General features: G+C 37.0%; 1 protein-coding gene across 1 annotated transcript in view; it reads left to right on the top strand.

Moving 5' to 3' along the window:
- Set1 (SET domain containing 1) overlaps positions 1-20,154 on the top strand; it is a 318,942-nt gene that overhangs the window by 158,996 nt on the left and 139,792 nt on the right. The window contains exon 6 of the mRNA XM_090405939.1: positions 16,287-16,472. Coding sequence (XP_090262065.1) covers positions 16,287-16,472 — 186 coding nt within the window. The remainder of the gene's footprint in view (positions 1-16,286; positions 16,473-20,154) is intronic.

The following is a 20,154-nucleotide window of genomic DNA, read 5'->3' on the forward strand; positions in this document are numbered from 1 at the left end:
CAGGAAGATGGTTTAATGTTAAATCTGGTGTGAGACAAGGATGTACATTATCCCCTCTGTTATTCATTATCTATATGGATCACATTATGAAGGAATGTGGTATTAAACCTGATATCAAAATTGGAGATGTTAATATCAGCTCTTTGCTTTATGCGGATGATGTTATACTTCTAAATAAATCTGCTACAAGTCTGCAAGATTCTCTGACTAAATTGAATAGCTGTTGTAATAGATATGGTATGAAGGTCAGCAATAAAAAGACAAAGACAATGAAAATAGGTAGAATCATTGAAAATGTCAACTGTGTTGTGAATGGAGAACCTGTGGAACAAGTAAAACATTTCAGCTACTTAGGCACAATTTTTACTGAAGATGGTAAACTAAATATAGAAATAGACAACAGAATCAGCAAAGCTGGTATCGTGGGAAGTCAATTGAATAAATTCATATGGAATAAGAAAGAAATTAGTCGGAACACTAAATTAGCTGTATACAAGACTGTGTTCAAACCAATTTTAACTTATGGATCTGAGAGCTGGGTCAGAAGTAAAACACTTGACCAAAGACTAGAGACCGCAGATATGAGAGTCCTGAGAAAGATTAGAGCCGTGAACAGATGGCATCAATGGCAATATCATATTAAAAATGAGGGTATTAGGAAAGAACTTGACATTGTCAGCATCCAGGAATGCGTTAGCAGAGCTAATCTCAGATGGTATGGTCACTTAAATAGAATGGGAGAGGAAAGATTAGCAAAACAAGTGTTCTCTGCCAGGTTGGCAGGAAAACGACCCAGAGGAAGACCAAGATATAGGTGGATTGATACGGTACAAAGTGCGTTAGACGATAGAAATATAAGATCTGATAATGTTGGAGTCTTGACAAGTAACAGACTGATTTGGAGGAAAATTGTAGATAGGAAGTTAGTAATGATGTAATTTTTTCATGTAACACTGTCATATCCTGTACACCCCTTGAGGGTACATGGCAGGAATTTGATGATGATGATGATGAGTTTCTGGACTCTTGTAATAAGTCAATTGTCATTGTTATCCCAAAGCCAGGTAAGGATCCAACCCAGGCCAGTAATTATCATCCTATTGCTCTGACTAGCTGTCTTTGTAACATCTTGGAAAAAATGGTAAATGCAAGGCTTCTCTGGTACTTAGAAAACAACAGACTTTTCCAACATATAATGTGGCTTTTGTATATACTGGTCAATCTTGGACCATTTGATCTGCTTAGAAACATGTATAAGTGACGTTTTCCTGAAATAACATGTGGTTTCAGTGTTCTTATTGCTTATAGGTGCTTTGAACGGGTGATGTGCAAAAAGCACCAATAGCTAATTAGGGATGCAATGATGACTGTGTCCAACCACCGGAACGTGCTCTCTCTCGTTTGCAGAAGTGTAAACCTAGGGTTCATAATCAAGCTTTGAAGGTACAAGTGCACCATAAATGCAGAGCAAGGAACATCGATCAGCACCCTATTCAGCAGAGGATAGAGTGCAGTAGATGTTAAATTGCTTTTTGCACTTATTCCGAATATGATGAACGAAAATAAAGAAAGTGAGCTTTGTATCAAGGATGAGTGCCAGAAACTTGGCCTCTGGAATTACATGGATACCAGCTTGTCTCATTGTTAAATTAGGATTGAGGTGCAGCGTGTGTTTCCAACTCCAGCAGAAGTGTACACGGATGTTTTTTTTTTTTTTTCAGCAGATAACCTGAACGAATGATAAAGAGCCCATAAAGAAATATGATAGACTGCTTGTTGAAACTGTCTTTCAATCACCCACATATTGTGAAGTAGACATAAAGACAATTGCCTACTGTCAGAGAAAGCTGTTCAGTAATTGAGTGCGAGTTAACATGCTACCCATCTGGACTTGGAACAGACAACTGGATAGAAAGCTCTTAATAAAAACAGGAAGATACCGCCTTAAGACCAAGTTTAACAAGGTCATTTAATATGCCATATCTCCAGGCAGTGTCATGGAAAGACAATTCATGCATTAAGGGCATCGTTCTTTAAGACCAGCGAGTGAAACTGTGTGAAATTGCAAAGTGGTTAACTCGAGTAAGTCTGCTATTTTTAAAATTGTTCATGATATCCTTGGCTTTCAAAAGGTGTGCTCCTGCTGGGTGCCCAGTCAGTTGTCAGAGGAGCACAAGGCAACACATATGGGGATGTATTTGGAGAGTCTGTAATTGCAATACAGCGACAAAGGCTGGCCTAGCTTGCCTAGTCACAGAGAACAAAACGTGGGTTCTTCACTTTACTCTGGAACATACAAGACTCCATGATCTGGAAACATCTACAATCTCTTGTGTGCAAAAATATTCAAAACTGTTCCCACTGTCCAAAAAGTCATGGCTGCAGTGTTCTGTTGGTGGACTTTGTTGAGGGAGGAACAATCAATGCATAGCTTTGCTGCACAATGTTTGACACACACTGAAAGCCAACATGGAATACAAACAATCAGGACTCCTGAGAAGTGATGTGATTTTGGTGCACAACTACTGTGTGCACCACTTGTGAATGGTTGTGCTATAATTTTTGGGAAACTCTCTGCACATCCTACTCCCTTCAGCCCAGACTTCCATTTGTTCATTCCTCTCAAGAAACATATTTTCAAAAGGCATTTCACTATGTATGAGGAAGTTCATCAAGCGGTGGCATGTTGGTTATTGGGTGTGGGCATGGGTTTCTTTAATACTGGTATTGATAAACTGATTTATTGTTGGGGCAAGTGCAACTTATTTCTTTTTGTATTATTTCAGCTTACTGTTATTATTATTATTATTATTATTATTATTATTATTAAAGATTACTAGGAAGAAAAAAAAATGTTCTATTACTTGGAAAGTCCCTCATACATGGGCATGCCCCTAATGATGGTATTTTCCACAGCAGAAAAGCTAGGTAGAAGGAAAATGTTTTTGTCTGTTTTAGAGTATAATATCAAAGTTAATTTCCATATTTGGAAATTTTATTACACACACACACAAATGAAAAATCTAGAAATATGAATTCTATGTGTATATATGAGTAGCAAGCTGAAGACAGAAAAGAAAAGTGGGAAGATTTGATGCAGGAAAACAAACTCGGCAATAATTTATACAATTTCTGCATGTGAATGGCATAATAAAATTATAGTGATTGAATGAATTACACGTGAGCCTGTTATTGATAGCCATTAATCACATTTAAATACATTTTTAAAATGCATGTGCTCGGGGGGGGATACAAGAAACTTCCATTTTCAGAATTTATTTGCAAGAAACCTGTTGTTAATCTTTACATCTCCATTTTAGAAATCTGAAATAAAAAGTAGATTATGAAATTGTGAAGCTCTATGTCAAATATGCAATTATAAGCTTTGTGAATGACAGGAAAGAATGTTATTTGTCACAAAAAAAAAATCATATTAGATTGTTTTCTCTGATAAAGTTAAACCAAAAAATTATTTTAAGAGTAATAATAGAGATCAAAGTGACTGATCAGCAAAATGGATTGCTTAAGGGTCACGGCTATATAACTGAAAGGAGATCTTGTTGGGGATCTAAATAGCAGAGTAGGAAATGATTGTCAGACATACAAAAATATTTTGAGAAAATTTGGAGAGAAGATCAAAGCTAATAATAATGGCAAGACCTGTTGGATTTCTGCTCAGGACTGGACTAATTATTACTAACACAGTGTTGTTGTTGTTATTATTAACCTAAGACCTCATGGAGTCAAAGACTCATCTGGGAGGTCCTTTTATCACACACACAGCTCATCATGCCGTGCCTTGAACACATTCAAACTTCTTGCAGACATCACACTCTCAGGCAAGGCATTCCGATCATTTACAACTCTGCACGAAAAAAACCTGCCCCCTCAATCCCCTACTCATACCTTCTTTATACAGTTTCCCGGGATGACCTCTGGTTCTCCCCTGATCTCCCACTATCCTCTGTAAAACATCTCCAGCATTGGTCCTATAACAACCCCTTACCAACTTGTAGGTTTCTATCATATCTCCCCTTTTCCTCCTGTCCACCAGACTGCAAATTACATCTTCTCAATCTTTCCTCATACTTGGCATTCCAGAGGTCAGAAACTACCTTAGTCAATTGCCTTTGGACCCTTTCCAACATCTCTTCATACTTCTGAAAACCAGGTGACCAAATCTGGGCACAATAATCTATGTGTGGCCTAATCAAAGCCTTATACAATGGAACAAGAATCTCCCTACTTCTACACATCAGTGTGTTCCGCATCATTCCCAGAAGCCTTTGTGTTGTCTTCACAAATTTGGCTATGTGTCCTCTAAATTTCAGATCCTTATCCACTATCACCCCCAGATCTCTTATTTCTTCCACCTCCCACAATGTATCCTCACCAAGCATAAATTCTGCATCCCTTCTTTGTTTTCCAAATTTTAAAACCTTACATTTTGCAACATTGAACTCCCATCTCCATTTCCATGCCCAATTGTTAAATTGTGATAGATTGAGAATTTAAGATTTCCAATCTCATCATAGTTTAACAAACAAGACCCAATGAAAGGGGTATAAATACATATGTTTGTCTCTAAGTGTGTTATAATACAACCTGTAAATATATCAAGTGTTCCAAAACTTAGAGAAAGGAGTAGTTTATCAAATAATTCAAGTAAAGATCACTTGTTTGTGTATTTAACAGTGCGATGTGTAAATATTCAATACTTGTTAGAACTATAAATACTTAGAGTTGTTACATGACTTGCATAAAATTCTGAGTGGATTGCAAGTCCAAAGTTCATGGAGCAGTAATGCGAGGGGAACAGTTTGCCCCGGGTGATTGCATACCTTCGGCATGAGAGGGGTAATGGAGAAGGTGGTTGCTGTGACGTTGACCCACATGACAAAATTTCCAAGGGCTAGGTGGACATTGTAGAGTGTAGGAATCATCGAGATGAAGGGTGAAATAAAAGGGCCAAGAACTCCCCTAACATAGCTTTTTTCGTTTCCGGATGTCCTCGAGTTGGTCGTGAGCTGGACAGTGGTGACATCACCTCCATTCTGGAGAGCTTGGACGATACAGCAACGGAAATTCTAGATCCATCGTCCCGGGGAACTAGAATAGGCCAGCCGTCCCTAGAAGGAAGGGTTACGCACTCATCATGCGGAGATGGTTAAGACTCATTAATAGCTTGGAGAGCCACGTGCCTTAAAGCCTGTTGAGGGAATCAAAGGAACATTTGAATGAGGAGAGAAAATTTCCAATGGATCAGCAAGTGTGATGAACTTTGAGTATAGATAAGTAGAATTTACTGTTTTTGCTAACTATGGTTGAAAGGAATTTGTGTTGTGTAGTAATTCAGAAGAAAGAACTAGACTAGTATCATAAACTGAACTGAAGTGATCTAAAGTTTTATGTCATAACATTATAGCTTTGCGGTACTGAGTTATTGTATGTGCTTAAAGAATGTTAGAATAATTCAGAGTGAAGATTGATGTTAGCAACAAATTATAATTGACATTATTGCTACCTAGAGTGGTCTGCTTGTGACTAATTTAGAGTAATTATTGCTATTAGTATCTTACCTAGCTGGAGTACTTATTGACTGATTAAATTGATAGTGATAACATAGAATAATCAATTTGAGTAATTGTGTCCAGTTAGAGTATTTTACGTATAACCTAATTGTCATTAACCTTCTTAGAATGAGAATTGTAATATCATATTCTGTACATTTATATAGTGTTCAATAAACTTTTGCTTTTTGAATCCAATCAAGATTGTCTGTAATTTGGAATCCGATGCACCTCTTGCAAATAAAAATTAACACGAACCTCAGCGGGAAATTAGGGAGCGAGAATATTGGCCACGTCTGCAAAGGTAAGGTATCACTTGAGTACGTTCTGGGATCGCCTCTTGATTAATTTAGTTTGTTTAATCTAAGTGCCATAAGTGGTGCAGCAATATTAATATAAATTTCTTAGAGCTTTACGAGAGGTTGACCTTGGAAACTCTGATGCATTGGCTCGATCCTGAGGCAATTCCTTTGTTATCCAGAGGTACCACGTGATATCTGTAAAGGGTTCTTACTTGTATTGATGTATTAGACAAAAAAATACCTAATATAGAGAAAAATCAATACAACACAATCACTCAATTTATTCAAGTCTTCTTGTAAGGCCACAACATCTTCACTACTTTTCATGGTTCATCCCAACTTTTCATCATCTGCAAACAACTGAATATCTCCATCCAAATATTCACCTATATCATTAATATACAAGTTAAACAGTAATGGCTCCAAAACAGACCCATGAGGCACTCCACTAGTGACTTTCCTTTTCCTGGATATTGCACCCCCCATACACAACTTGTTGATACCTTTCAGATAGCCAGTCTCCAATCCAATGCACTAATCTAATATCCAACCCCATCTGCTCAAGTTTGACTATCAATTTATCATGAAGTACTCTATCAAAAGCCTTTGGGAAATCTAAGTATATCACTGTGTATCCTTCTCCTTTGTCCAAGGAAGCAGTCACTTTATTGTAATAAGTAAGTAGATTACTAAAACATGACCTCCCTTTAGAAAATGTATGCTGTCCATCAAAGATAATACCATTGTTGTCAACCCAACTCTGGATCCTAGTTCTCACAAGCTTCTCCAACAACTTAACCACAACACCTGACACACAGATAGGCCTATAGTTTGATGCTTGAGTTCAATCACCTTCTTTATGAAGTGGCACAATCTTGCCCTCCTTCCACTCCCTAGGAACTTGACCAAGTGCAAGACTCGTACTAAAAAAATATGTCAAGACAGGTGTCAACTCCCTGTCACATTCCTTCAGAATACGTGGTGATATATTATCAAGTCCCACAGCCTTATTAACATCTAGTTTACTCAACTCCCCATACACCTCTTGTTCACTTACAGTCGGTCTCTCCTCCCCATCATCTACTGCTCTCAATCTCTCCCTGAAGTCGCATTCACAGGATTGAAAGACCTTTATGAATTGCTCATTAAGTATCTCCACCACACATTCTGCAACAGCTGTCTTTATACCATTTTCTCCTATCAATGTCATCCTTCCATAATCATTCTTTCTTTTGCTGGCTACATATCGATAAAACTCCTTAGGAATCTTTTTGGCTTCATTAGCTAACTGGTCATACCTCTTTAGCTACTCTCACCAACCAAGTCACCCTCCTTGCCTGGTCTTTGTAGATCTCATGGAATTGATTATTTCCACTTCTCTTACGCTGTCTCCACAATGCCCTCTTTCTCTGTAACACATGCTTAATCTCTTTATTCATCCATCTCACACCTACCTTATTTAACCTTCTCACCCTTGGATTACACTTAGACATTACATCTACTAGATAGTTTTTGAAAATCTCCCAAGTTGCATTGATCTCTTTTCCAGCTAACTCCTCATTCTATGTTACACCTGCAAGCTGTCTCCTGAGCTCTTCATAATCATCCCCCTTGTAGTTTCACATATACCCTTTTCTCACAGAGGTCCTCATGCTGCTGGCAACCACCCAGGTAATCACCTCGTGATCACTCTCACCAATTGGTGGATGATTTGACGCCTCATTTATAATTACATCCTCTGATAAGATGACCAAATCCAAGATCCTCAATCCTTGCGTGCACTCTATTACATACTGTCTGAGGTAGTTATCCCTCAAAAACTCAAACTAATTTTCTTTACTTCCAGTTGCTATCTCATCATTCCAGTCTATATTTCCATAATTAAAATCGCCCATAATGATCACTCTTTTCTTATTTCTTGACTAATTTGATTATACATTTCATTATCACCACCATCCACATTACCAGGTCTATAAGAACATCCAACCAAGTATTTGATTCCATTCACCTCTATCTCGCATCATACTGCCTCAAAACCACTGGCACTATTTCCCTCTTGCTTCTCTACTTTGTATGAACATAACACTTTCTCTATCATCAATAGTACTTCCCCTCCCTTTTTACACCTTCTATTCTCACAAAACACATCATATCCTTCCATCTCTATTCCTGTCAGGATGTCGTCCTCTTCCAACCATGTCTCACTTATTCCAACAATCTTTGGGTGAACAGATGCAGTTAATGCAACCATTTCATCTGCCTTGTTTCTTATACTTCTAGCATTTGTATACAAACACAACAGCTCATTTCTGGATCTACAGCTAGTTCCACTGATACTACTCACTCGATATGATCTCTCCATGCTCGACTGGGGCCATTTCCCTTTCTGCTTATTCATTTTAAAACCCTTTTCAATTCCAACTGTTTCCTCTTGATCCCAGGTCATCCCATTTCTTTCCTGTCTACACATGCTCTTACCTCCTATCGGAGCATCCACCTTTCTCACGCTATGTACCCCTGTCCACCCTGAACCTCCCCTGTGGAAGAGCAGGAGAGTAAGACTCCTGTCTTACTCTCCTGCTCTTCCACATTACTTCCTGCTTGATTTGATTCATTCTCTCTCAGTCTACTCACTTCTCTACCTTCCAGCATTGCTCCCATACAGTTCACTTTTTCCTTCAAACTCATTTCACACATTAAAAAACTGTACTCCCATCTCCTCACACATTTCAGCCAGCATATCATTCATAATCCTTGCTCTCTGCCTCATCTCACCACAGTCATACCTAGGCAACACGCTGATTACCCTTCCTGTCACACTGTTCTCTTTTATCTTTCTAAGCAGCCTCCTGACATCCATTCTGACTTGCTCTTAGTCCTCTGTCAAATCATTCGTGCCGATTAAAACCATCAACTCCTTTGCTCGCTCCCTCCTCATATCCAATGCCTCAATCACTCTACTCATTTTACCACCTGGAAAATATACCTTGTGCATCCTATCATCTAGCACACCTTTAAAAATGGAGTCTCCATATAACTCCACTCGCTCATCTTTTGTTAACTCTTTCGTGCCATCATGATTAGTTTTAATAGTTTTTACCTAAATTTTCTTAATTTCATTTCGCATCCATTTCATCTCTTTCCTCATCCAAATCAACTTCCAAATCTCGCGTCACATTCTCTCTATAATTCATTCTTTCTAATTTTCTAACTCTCGACACCCTCTTCTCACTTTTACTCTCATTCATCCTTCTGTGCTTTCGTACTTTTGGTCTGACTTTCGCTATCATTCATTCTTTCAATTTTTTCCACTTTAGATTCCTGCATCACGCCATTTCCAGTTTCATTTGTTCTCTCAATTTCATTTCCTTCTGCCACTCTCGCCTCACTGTTATCCTTATTAACATCCGTTCCAGTTTTTAAATCACTCGTTTTCTTTTTTACTGATTTTTTTAACATTCTTTCGCCTCTTTCACACCATCCTTCTCTTTTGAACGTGCACTCATTTTCCCTGCGACATTCTCGCTACTAACACTTTCTGTCATGAATTTCATATTTGCATTCATCAATTCCTCGTTCAGGTCACACTTTGCACACACCCTCCTTCCATCCACCCTAAATATCCACAAATCATTTATCTAATCAAAAGAATACATATAACACACCTCACACTTAACGAAATGACTGAAGTCTAAGTTAAAGTCATGGAATGACAAAGCCGCTGCCATGTCTAATCTGCCGGTTACCACTCTAAAGTCTAATAATAACGAATTCGTAATTAAGTTTAAGCAAAACAAAATCCCTCACACTAATAATAATGGTAGCGCACAACTTTTATAGCAGCTCTTACTCAAACAAACACTCGTATATACTTAATTATTCCAAGAATACTTATCTCAATCTTGAGCTCTTCTTACACACATTCACCACGTATCCATCATGAGCACCCTCTCATGTTCCAACATAAAGATGTGCACAAATTCACATAGAGAAGAGGCAAGAAATAAAAAAGTCTCGTTGACTATGTTATTGTTGGTAGTGATTTCTCAGTGGTGCAGGGACACTAGAGTATACAGAGGATTTGAAATTGCAAGTGATCACCATTTAGTCTTGAGCAGGATAAAACTGAATTTCATACTGAAAAGAAGAAGAACATGTGAGAAAGTTTTAAAGTGAATTAAAGTTGAGCTTTTCAGATATGAACTGTAGACTAAAATACACAAACATCATCATCAAATTCCTGCCATGTACCCTCAAGGGGTGTACAGGATATGATAGTACTACATGAAAAACTTAATCATTACTAACTTCCTATCTACAATTTTCCTTCAAATCAGTCTGTTACTTGTCAAAACTCCAAAATTATCAGGTCTTATATTTTTATTGTCTAAGGCACTTTGTACCGTATCAATCCACCTATATCTTGGTTTTCCTTTGGGTCGTTTTCCTGCTAACCTGGCAGAGAACACTTGTTTTGCTAATCTTTCTTCACCCATTCTGTTTAAGTGACCTGAAATTAGCTTTGCTAATGCATGCTGACAATGTCAAGTTCTTTCCTAATATCCTCGTTTTTAATATGATATTGCCATTGATGATTACTAAAACATGATAATGCAACAAACTTTTTACTCCCATTCATCTCTCATTCTGTCATACTGTTCACACCTCTAATCTTTCTCAGGACTCTCATATCTCATATAAGAATTTTCACAAAGAATGTTGACTATAAACCAGCACCATCACATGGAAATTCCAAATTCATTTGTAACTAGAAATCAGGCAATGTAATTTTCACCATGACAACAATTCATTTAACACCACTTTCCATGAGTGAAATTTTTTGCTTCAAAAAAAAAAACAACAAAAAACTTGACTTTCTCCATATGTCCTTGCTGTGACTTCCTGCAGTCTCAAGTGAAAGGAAGTCATGATGAGACAGTTATAGATGTTTAGGTAACTTTCTAGTGAATAATATCCTGAATTGTTTTTTGGAAGGCATGCTTCTTTCAGCATGTGATTGTAGAAAGGGTGCATTTTGAAGGCTATCATTTATTTTTTTATGTAATTACTGAAATATTTATTATATCTCTCATTGCTTTATTATTAGACTGTGCATATTCGTGCCACCTGTTATTTTTACTTTTTCACCACTCCCATACCAGAGACTAGAAAGTCTACCGGATTAATGCCATAGTGGGCAGTGATAAAAAGAAAAGCAGTCTGTTGATATTATTTTTAAGAGCTTTCTTATAAAGTATTACTTAAATGTCCTCCAAGTAATACTTCATGGGAAAGACCATTCTAGAGAACAGTTTGACAGAATGAGAGATGAATTGGATCTAAAAGTTTGTTGCATTACTTATTCATCTGTAGTGAATGTTGGGCAGTCATTGTTCATGTTATTGTAAATTTAGCAGAAATGGGAGAATGATGAATGCTAGTTCTGCTGCACACCACTCATGGAAATATCTGTAGCAAAGATACAATGCATAAACTACCCATTATTCAATGAATCAATTCACTTTCTGTTCGTCTTTCTTCTTAATAATCCATCTTTCACATCCATGCATCACTACTGGAAATACCATTGATTTGACAATAACTTTCGTGGTCTTACTCACACCTCTGTCTTTCATAATTTTTGTCAGGTTTAAAGGTAGCGTTTTTTTTTCCATGACAATTCTTCTTTTAATTTCATCTTCACATTTGCCATAATTTCTAATTCTGAAACCAGTAAATCATAACTTTTGATGATTTGTATTTTATCTCCCTCTATTATAAATAAGCCTAGCACTGTTACTTTCCCTCTTAACCAATAGAATCAACTACTTCAGATCTTCCTTTGTTTTTGCTATGAGGATTATATCATCTTGCATATCTTAAATTAATTATTTTTCTGCCACCAATCTGAGATCCAGCTGGATCTTTATCTAAGTTAGCCATTCTCATAATATATTCACTATAAATATTAAAAAGATAGTGTAGTTACTTCAGCCATAATCCTAAATAACAACAGCTTAATAAGTCTACATACAGTTATATTCAGTGCAAAATCAGGTTCATTTTCTGAAGTTTGGATTTTGGATGGGCCTGAACTTAAACATTTTCAGCCATCAAGTTTATTGTGTTACGGTAATTTCTGTTTGGATTTAGATTGTTGCTGGTGTCTCTTCAGAAAATATTTTTGCTTTGAATTGATTTGATGATATCTGATCCTGCATAAGGTTTTTAACAGCAAATTCTTTAACAGGCAATTCTCTCCAGTCTTCCTTTGCAATTACGATTATTTATAATTAGTCATTGAAATCGGCTCTTTATCAACTGCATCCATTTCCTTCACCTTGAGAACCATGTGTTGCAATTATCAAAAGTTTATAGTTCTGATAATTAAAAATAATAATAATACGTGACAGTAATCATGCACCTTGGCAGATGTTTTTCATCACCTGGTAAAATACCACCTTGGCTTATTGGAGGTCTAAAAGTGGCAAATGCTATGTTTGGTCTCCAGAGCAGGGATTCCTGTTTCTGGCAGCCTCTTCTCTGTATAGTGAAGAATAAAAACCACTCGGATCTCTTCACATTCCTTCAAATGAAACTTGATCACCTGCAATCCAGCCATCCAAATAGTGAGTTTATCTTCCTGGACAACCTCATCATCATCAAATTCCTGACAGTACCCTCAAGGGATGTACAGGATATGATAGTACTTTATGAAAAATTTACATCATTACTAACTTTCTATCTACAATTTTTCCCCCAATTCATTCTGTTACCTGTCAAGACTCCAACATTATCAGATCTTATATTTCTATCTTTTAAGGCACTTTTTACCGTATCAATCCACCTATATCTTGGTCTTTTTCCTGCCAACCTGGTAGAGAACACTTGTTTTGCTAATCTTTCCTCTCCCATTTTGTTTAAGTGACCATACTACCTTATATTAGCTCTGCTAACACGCAACACATTCCTGGATGCTAACAATGTCAATTCTTTCCTAATATCCTCATTTTTAATATGATATTGCCATTGATGCCATCTGTTCACTCCCCTAATCTTTCTCAGGACTCTCATATCCGTGGTCTCTAGTTTTTGGTCAAGTATTTTATTTCTAACCCAGCTCTTAGTTCCACAAGTTAAAATTGGTTTGAACACTAACTTGTATATAGCTAATTTATTGTTTTAACTAATTTCCCTCTTATTCCATATAAATGTATTCATTTTACTTCCTGTCATACCGGCTTTGTCGATTCTGTTGTCTCTTTCCATATTTAATTTACCATCTTCATTAAAAATTGTACTGAGTAGCTGAAATGTTTTACTTGTTCTATAGCTTCTCCATTCATAATGCAGTTGATATTTTCATTGTCTTTGTCTTGCTATTGTTGACCTTCATACCATATCTATTACAACAGTTATTCAATTTAGTCGGGGAATCTTGCAGACTTGTAGCGGATTTATTTAGAAGCATATCATCCTCTGCATACAAAGAGCTGACATTAACATCTCAAATTTTGATATCAGGTTTAATACCAATTTCCTTAAATAAATAAAGCTTTATTTATTTAAGGAAATATTTAATTAGACTTAAATAAAGCCTAAGTATTGTGTGGTGTAAATCCCCACTGACACCGTGTAACTGTAGCATTTTGAATAGCTTCTCAACATTCATAATTCCAGCTGGCTCCCCTACTCCAGCACCACTGACCAAGCAGGATTTTCAGTGCTTCTGCTTATTTTCACCTGCTGTGAACAAGTAACAGAAGTTATTCACAACTGTATGAAGGCCTTCATCCCCAAATACCCTGTATCTCTTTTTGACCAGTTCTCATTCCACACCATAGAGGTTACCTCTCCTCTTGGCAATGCAGACTACAGTCTTGTACAAGACTCCTTTTTCACAGAATGCCCCTCTGTCCACTCCCAATCTTGCATCTTCTGGCACTACAAAGGAGACAATGGGGTGATCTCTGGAATTTCTACTCTTCCTTTTCATAGTTTTATATTCTTCTAGTCACCTCACCGTAACACCTGCTGTGAACGTCGCAGAAGTTATTCTTAATTCTATGAAGGCCTTCATCCCCCATTCAACGTATAATCCACATCCACTTTCCAAGACAAGCCCTGGTTTAGCCAAAATATGTCAAAGCAGCTGTAGAAAAAAATTTTGGCTTGCTGCATGTGGTTTGCATCAAGAACTTGAGCTTCATACTCTACCTAATACCAAAGTACACAACATATGGAAATATTATCAGCAAGTCAAAATCTAATTTCATAAAGACCATGCAGAAAACTCCACTCCTATCCAAATGTAAGCCATGCCCTTTGGTCAATTGCTAAGGCTGTCGGACACAACTTCTGCTCTCCTGCACTTCCACCTCTCTTTATCTCATCCTGCTGGCACCACTATTACTTTACCCCAAGATAAACTGACCTCCTGGCATGACTTTTTTCTTAAATTCCTGCATAGATGACCAAGGAAAATCGCCTCGTACCATACTGGAAATCAAACGCTGTATGCCTGCTATAGTTTTTTTGACAAAAAGTTATCAGAAAACTACTAAATAACTTGGACACTAAAATGTCTTCTGTCCTGATGTCATCTTTCCAATTGTTCTCAAAGGTTGTGCTCCAGAACTAAAACTCATCCTGCATTGTCTCTATAATTTACTACACATATCTGGTACTTACCCTAATGCACGGAAGCAATCTCATATCCATTCTATTCCAAAAAAAAAAAGGGTGATGTAGGTCTACTATCACTCTACCGACCAACTGCCATCACCTCTGTCCTCTCCATAATAATGGAGAAAATCATGAGTAGCCAACTCCTCCACTATTTAGCTCACCAGTTAATCAGCAACCACCAGTATGGATTCTGATATTCAAGATCCACAGCTGACATTGTAGCTTACATCACCCACCACATGGAAAGGTACGGAGAAACTTTTCTGTCGCCCTTGACATTTCCATAGCTTTTGGCTGTGTGTGGCATCAAGCCCTACTAAACAATTGCCATCCTTTCATCTCCCTGATACCCTCTATAATTGGATAGCAAGCTTCACCATCAATGCTAGAGTGCCTCGAGGCATTGTCCTATCACCTACTCTTTCTCCTGTAAATAAATGACCTACTCACAATAACCACTAATCCAATCCACTGCTTTGCAGTTGATAATAATCTTCACTCATCCTACTCATTTGACAAGCCATGCAATATTCTGACATCATAGGCTAAAAGATCATCTACAACTAGTGCTTAAACGTAGATCTACATATTATCCTTCAATGAATTTTCATGTTCAATGACAGGCAAAAATTTTCCATCAGAACTTAATAACATTACCCATAACACAGTCTCGCATTTTCTCATGCAAGAGCGATCCCAGCTCATCTATCCTTACCCTCAGTTATACACAAATCATGAGACAAGATGATTTCTCTCTTCTTGAACTCCAGTGTTTCTTGGCATAAACACATCACATCGATCATCTCAGCATCCAATATTTTATTTTGTTCAAGAGCCTATTTTACACCCACCCAACACTGTATGCCTCCTATAGTTTTTTAACAAAAAGTCTTCAGAAAACTACTAAATAACATGAACACTAAAATGTCTTCTGCCCTGATGGCATGTTTCCAATTGTTCCTTGATGCTATCCAGAAGCAAGTGATTAGGCTCATAGATGCTCTTACAGATTCTCGTCAACTTCTGTCTCACAAGTGTGCAGTATTTCGTCACTGTATCTATTCTACATGTACTTCCATGGTCACTGCTCCAGTGAATTGGCAACCATCATTCCTCCACTTTCAGTTATACCTGTTAATACAAGAGATGCAACTGGCAAACATTCTTTCTTTACCGTGCAGTTGCAAACATACCAACCCTGCTTCTCCTCTTGCTCTGCTATTTCATTCACTTGTGTCTTTTGAAACAGCCGTCTTCATGAAGGCTGTTTCATGAAGTGTTCTCAAACAGCTACATGCTACGACCCTTCAAAAAAAAAAATCTCAGTCCTCATCTGCATCCCACACATGGTGATGATGTGCTTATTATAGGTCCAGCAACCTCTCATACATGGGATCAATAAAAAAAAAAAAAAAATCATACTGCAGATATTTACAAAGTATTGTAATGTATTTTTATTTATTTTGCCATCAAAACTTACTAGCATTACCATACACAGACTTTGAACTTAGAAGCTGATTGCTAACTTAACTTGACGTAATCCCTTTTGAACTGAAATTGAAAGGAAACTGGAATGAAAACTAGTAAATAGGAGTAGGGTAGAAGCTAGTGATATATCAGTAAAATCTAATTTTCTGGCTTTATAATAAGAATGAAAAAAAAATTATTCATGACAAATAGGTATTAATTTTTGTATGTCTTTATTAATTAAAAGTTATTTCTTTAGATTAAATCTGTGGAAATGGATGGTATTTCTGAGAAAGGAGGTTCAACAGACAAAACAAGAGTTGCACCATCATTATCCAGTCTTTTTGATACCACTACTAGTGAATCAGTATTTGGATTAGGATTAGACAATATGGGAATTGGACTTGGATTAAGGGCTGCTATGCCGAAAATGCCTTCTTTTAGAGTAAGTCATTCTCGTTTTTCAGTTTACAGTATTTCCTGCTTGTTACTAGAATTTTGTTAATGAGGCTTATGAAATGTTTAGATATGTAATAAATTGCATATATCTACCACCAAGTGCTTGATGGTAATGGAGTTGAAATTGTAAGAAAACAGTGATGCACTGTATTATGTACAGGGCTATTCAGAAACATTCACCACTAATAAACTACACAACATATACCACATTTTATTACACTGAAATAAAGATAAACTATCCTTTTCTTTTTTTTAACATACCTCAGAAATGCTCAACATGTCTACCTTTTGATGTGGCAGACATCAAGCCAATAATCCATTTCATCCCACATGCATGAGAGCACATCATGGTCGATCGGTGTCACAGCTACGGTGATACGGTTGTGAAGTTCCATGAGATTATCGAGGAGTGGGGGGCATAAAGACACTGTCCTTCACGAATCCCCACAAGAAAAAGTCGCATGGCATTAAATCCAGTGACCGGGTGGCCACCACGTTAACACGTCATCATCTCGACGTGTGTGCCCTTTCCAACATTGTGGTTAGTTTTCATTGAAGTACCTTTGCACTTCATTGGTAATGAGCTGGACAGCAATGTTGTTGATAGCTGTAATCATTACTGTCTTCATTAAGCTGTGGCATCAGGCATTTCTCCAACATGTGCATCATCCCTGTGACAGTGGGCTCTGTGAAGAAAAATGGCCCATACACCTTCAAAATTGTGCAAAAGATATTCATGGTGAGTCTCGCACATTCTCAATGACTGCATTGGGATTTTCAGTCCCCCAGATTTGCACATTATACTAATTCACCTTTCCACACACAAGAAAAGTTGCTTTGTCACTAAAGATGAGAGACTTCATGTAACCATCAACTTCAAACCTCTCCTGTAAGTTCTTCAGAAATTAAAACGCACTTCTTTGTCAATAACACTGGTAGCCTGATGTAGTTGAAGCTTGAAAGGTTTATCTTCAGTCTCTTAACAAAGAATTTGCCATACAATCCTACCACTGTTGGTTGCAAGACACAGACTTCTAAACTTACACATGTAGTGGACTTTAATGGGCTGTGCTCATAGACTTCTCTAACAGAATCCACAGCTTCTTCATTTGACCCTGGACATTTCAGCAGAGGAGTCGTCTACAGGCAGCCTTCATCCTGGAATTTCTCATACTACTTCTTGATACTGTTGTACACAGATGGTTCCTTCTAGTATTCTGCTCAAAATAGTCGCTGCACTGTCACAATGGACATGGTTCTTGCGTATTCTAACACACAAAATGACTTCTCACATTTACTCATCACCATCTTTCCTATTATTGCCTCCTTGCAGCAAACCACTGCAACTATGCATGGGTGGTTTCCAAAAACAAATGTAGAGAGTTCGTCATTCTTTTGGCATAAAACTTGTCTCTATCTGTTGTGTAGTTTAACAGTGGTCATCATCATCAAATTCCTGACATGTACCCTCAAGTGGTGTACAAGATATTATGATAGTACTACATGAAAAACTTACATCATTACTAACTTCCTATCAACAATTTTCCTCCCAATCAATCTCTTATCTGTTAAGACTCCAACATTATCATATCTTATATTTCTCTCTTCTAAGGCACATTTTATTGTATCAATCCACCTATACCACAGATGATTTGAAATTGGAAGTGATTACCATTTAATCTTGAGCAGGATAAAATTGAATTTCATATTGAAAAGAAGAACATGTAAGAAAGTTTTAAAGCAAATAAAAGTTGAGCAGCTCTCAGATGTGAACTGTAGACTAAAATACACGAACCTTATTCCAGAAAAAAATGAAAGAGTTTGAGAACAGGAACCAAACCTTGGATATTCACTGGCAAACCCTGAAGAAAACATTGATTCGGTCAGAAAGGCATGTGGTGAGGTTGTTTGCAAGGAGAGAAAAATCAGAACTCCATGGTGGGAATAAGAAATTAAATGGGGCGGTGAAGGAAAAGAAGAAAGCATATCAAAACTTCCTTTCTTTTACTTACACGTTGATCAGCATTCATTTTAGAAATTATGGACTTTACAACCGTGTTATAAATGACTCTTATTTTCCTGACGTTTTGATCTTCATATTAAGATCATCTGGAGCATATACAAATATACAAGACACGCTGAGTTACATTACATACAGTAAGTTAGAGAAACAATGATTTGATCACAGGTTATTCTACTGGCATGAACTCTAGTGAAAAAAAAAACAAAAAAACATTAGTTGTGTACATCACACCAAAACTTGGTATGAACACAAATTTAAGGAAGCCTGTAAGATTATTATCAACCACCCCAATCTGAACAATAATGATGGTCTAAAAATCCCAAACATATGGAAGGCACATATTTGCCCCCACAGAACCTTCCTCTCTAAGAGTAACTATGAACAGCACTATAGATAATCCAGGATCCTAAATCAAAAATAACAATTGTAATGCTAAGAATAGGACATCATTGTTACTGAAAGAAAACTATCTGTAAGAAAGAATGTTTATTCATATTATCATAAATAGAATTTTGTCTGATGTAGTTTCTAAATAATTTTTTTTTTTTTTTCACTAGAGGTCATGCCAGTAGAATAACCTGTGATCAAATCATTGTTTCTCTAGCTTACTGTACATAATGTAACTCGACTTAGCCTGTATATTTGTATATGCTCTGGATGATGATCTTAATATGAAGATCGAAACATCGGGAAAATGAAAGAGTTATTTATAACACGTTGTGAAGTCCATAATTTCTAAAATGAATATCAAAACTTCCTGTCAAATAGAGCATACAGGACAGATGTCAGAAAGCTAAAGCATTTGTAAAAGTAGCTAAACAAAAGTCAGACTTTGGTAAGAATGTTGAAAATAAATATCAAGAAGGTGGCAAGATATTCTGGAGGTTGTCGAAGAAGCTCAGTAATGGAGGAAAGAGTGCTGTAAAAGGAATTAGAGATGATAAAGCTGACATGAAAACTGGAGAAAAAGATATCCTTGATGTATGGAGTAATTACTTCAAAAAATTGTTAAATGAAAGAAGCAGTGCCAGCACAGTGGCAAAAAAAGCACTCAGCAGGCATGCAGTCAGGAATACATATCCATATTTGAAGCAGAAAAAAAAGCCACCAAAAGCCTGAAATGTAGAATGGCAACAGGAGTAGATGATTCTCGACCAGAAATGCTCAAGTACGGAGGTATAAGTCTTGCAGTGGCTGCACTGCATAGTTCAGAGGGACAAATTCTAGATGATTGGAGTAGAGCTCTCATAGTACCCATGTATAAAAAGGGAAATAAAACAATGTGAGAATTAAAGAATATTTGATTTTTCTGCTGAGTGTTCCTGGTATGATTTATGCAAGTATAATTGTGAAACAGTTGAGAAGGATTGTAGAGCTTGGTGAAGAACAAGCTGGATTCAGTTCGTATAGAGGCTGTCAGGATCAGATTTTCACTTTATGGCAAATAGTTGAGAAATCATGGGAATATAACAAAGATCTGTATTAAGTTTTTTATAGATCAGGAAAAGGCATATGACAAGGTGCTGAGAGAAAAGCTGTTCAAAATGCTACAGTTTCATAGTGTCAGTGGGACTTTATATCACAAAATACTTAGGCTATATTTAAATTGTAAGTCAGTGGTTAGAATTGAAGGAAGTACATTTTC

This window comes from Typopeltis vanoorti, chromosome 16 (genome assembly GCF_054136105.1).
Source record: "Typopeltis vanoorti isolate ZY-2024b chromosome 16, IOZ_Tvanoo_1.0, whole genome shotgun sequence".
NCBI lineage: Eukaryota > Metazoa > Arthropoda > Arachnida > Uropygi > Thelyphonidae > Typopeltis > Typopeltis vanoorti.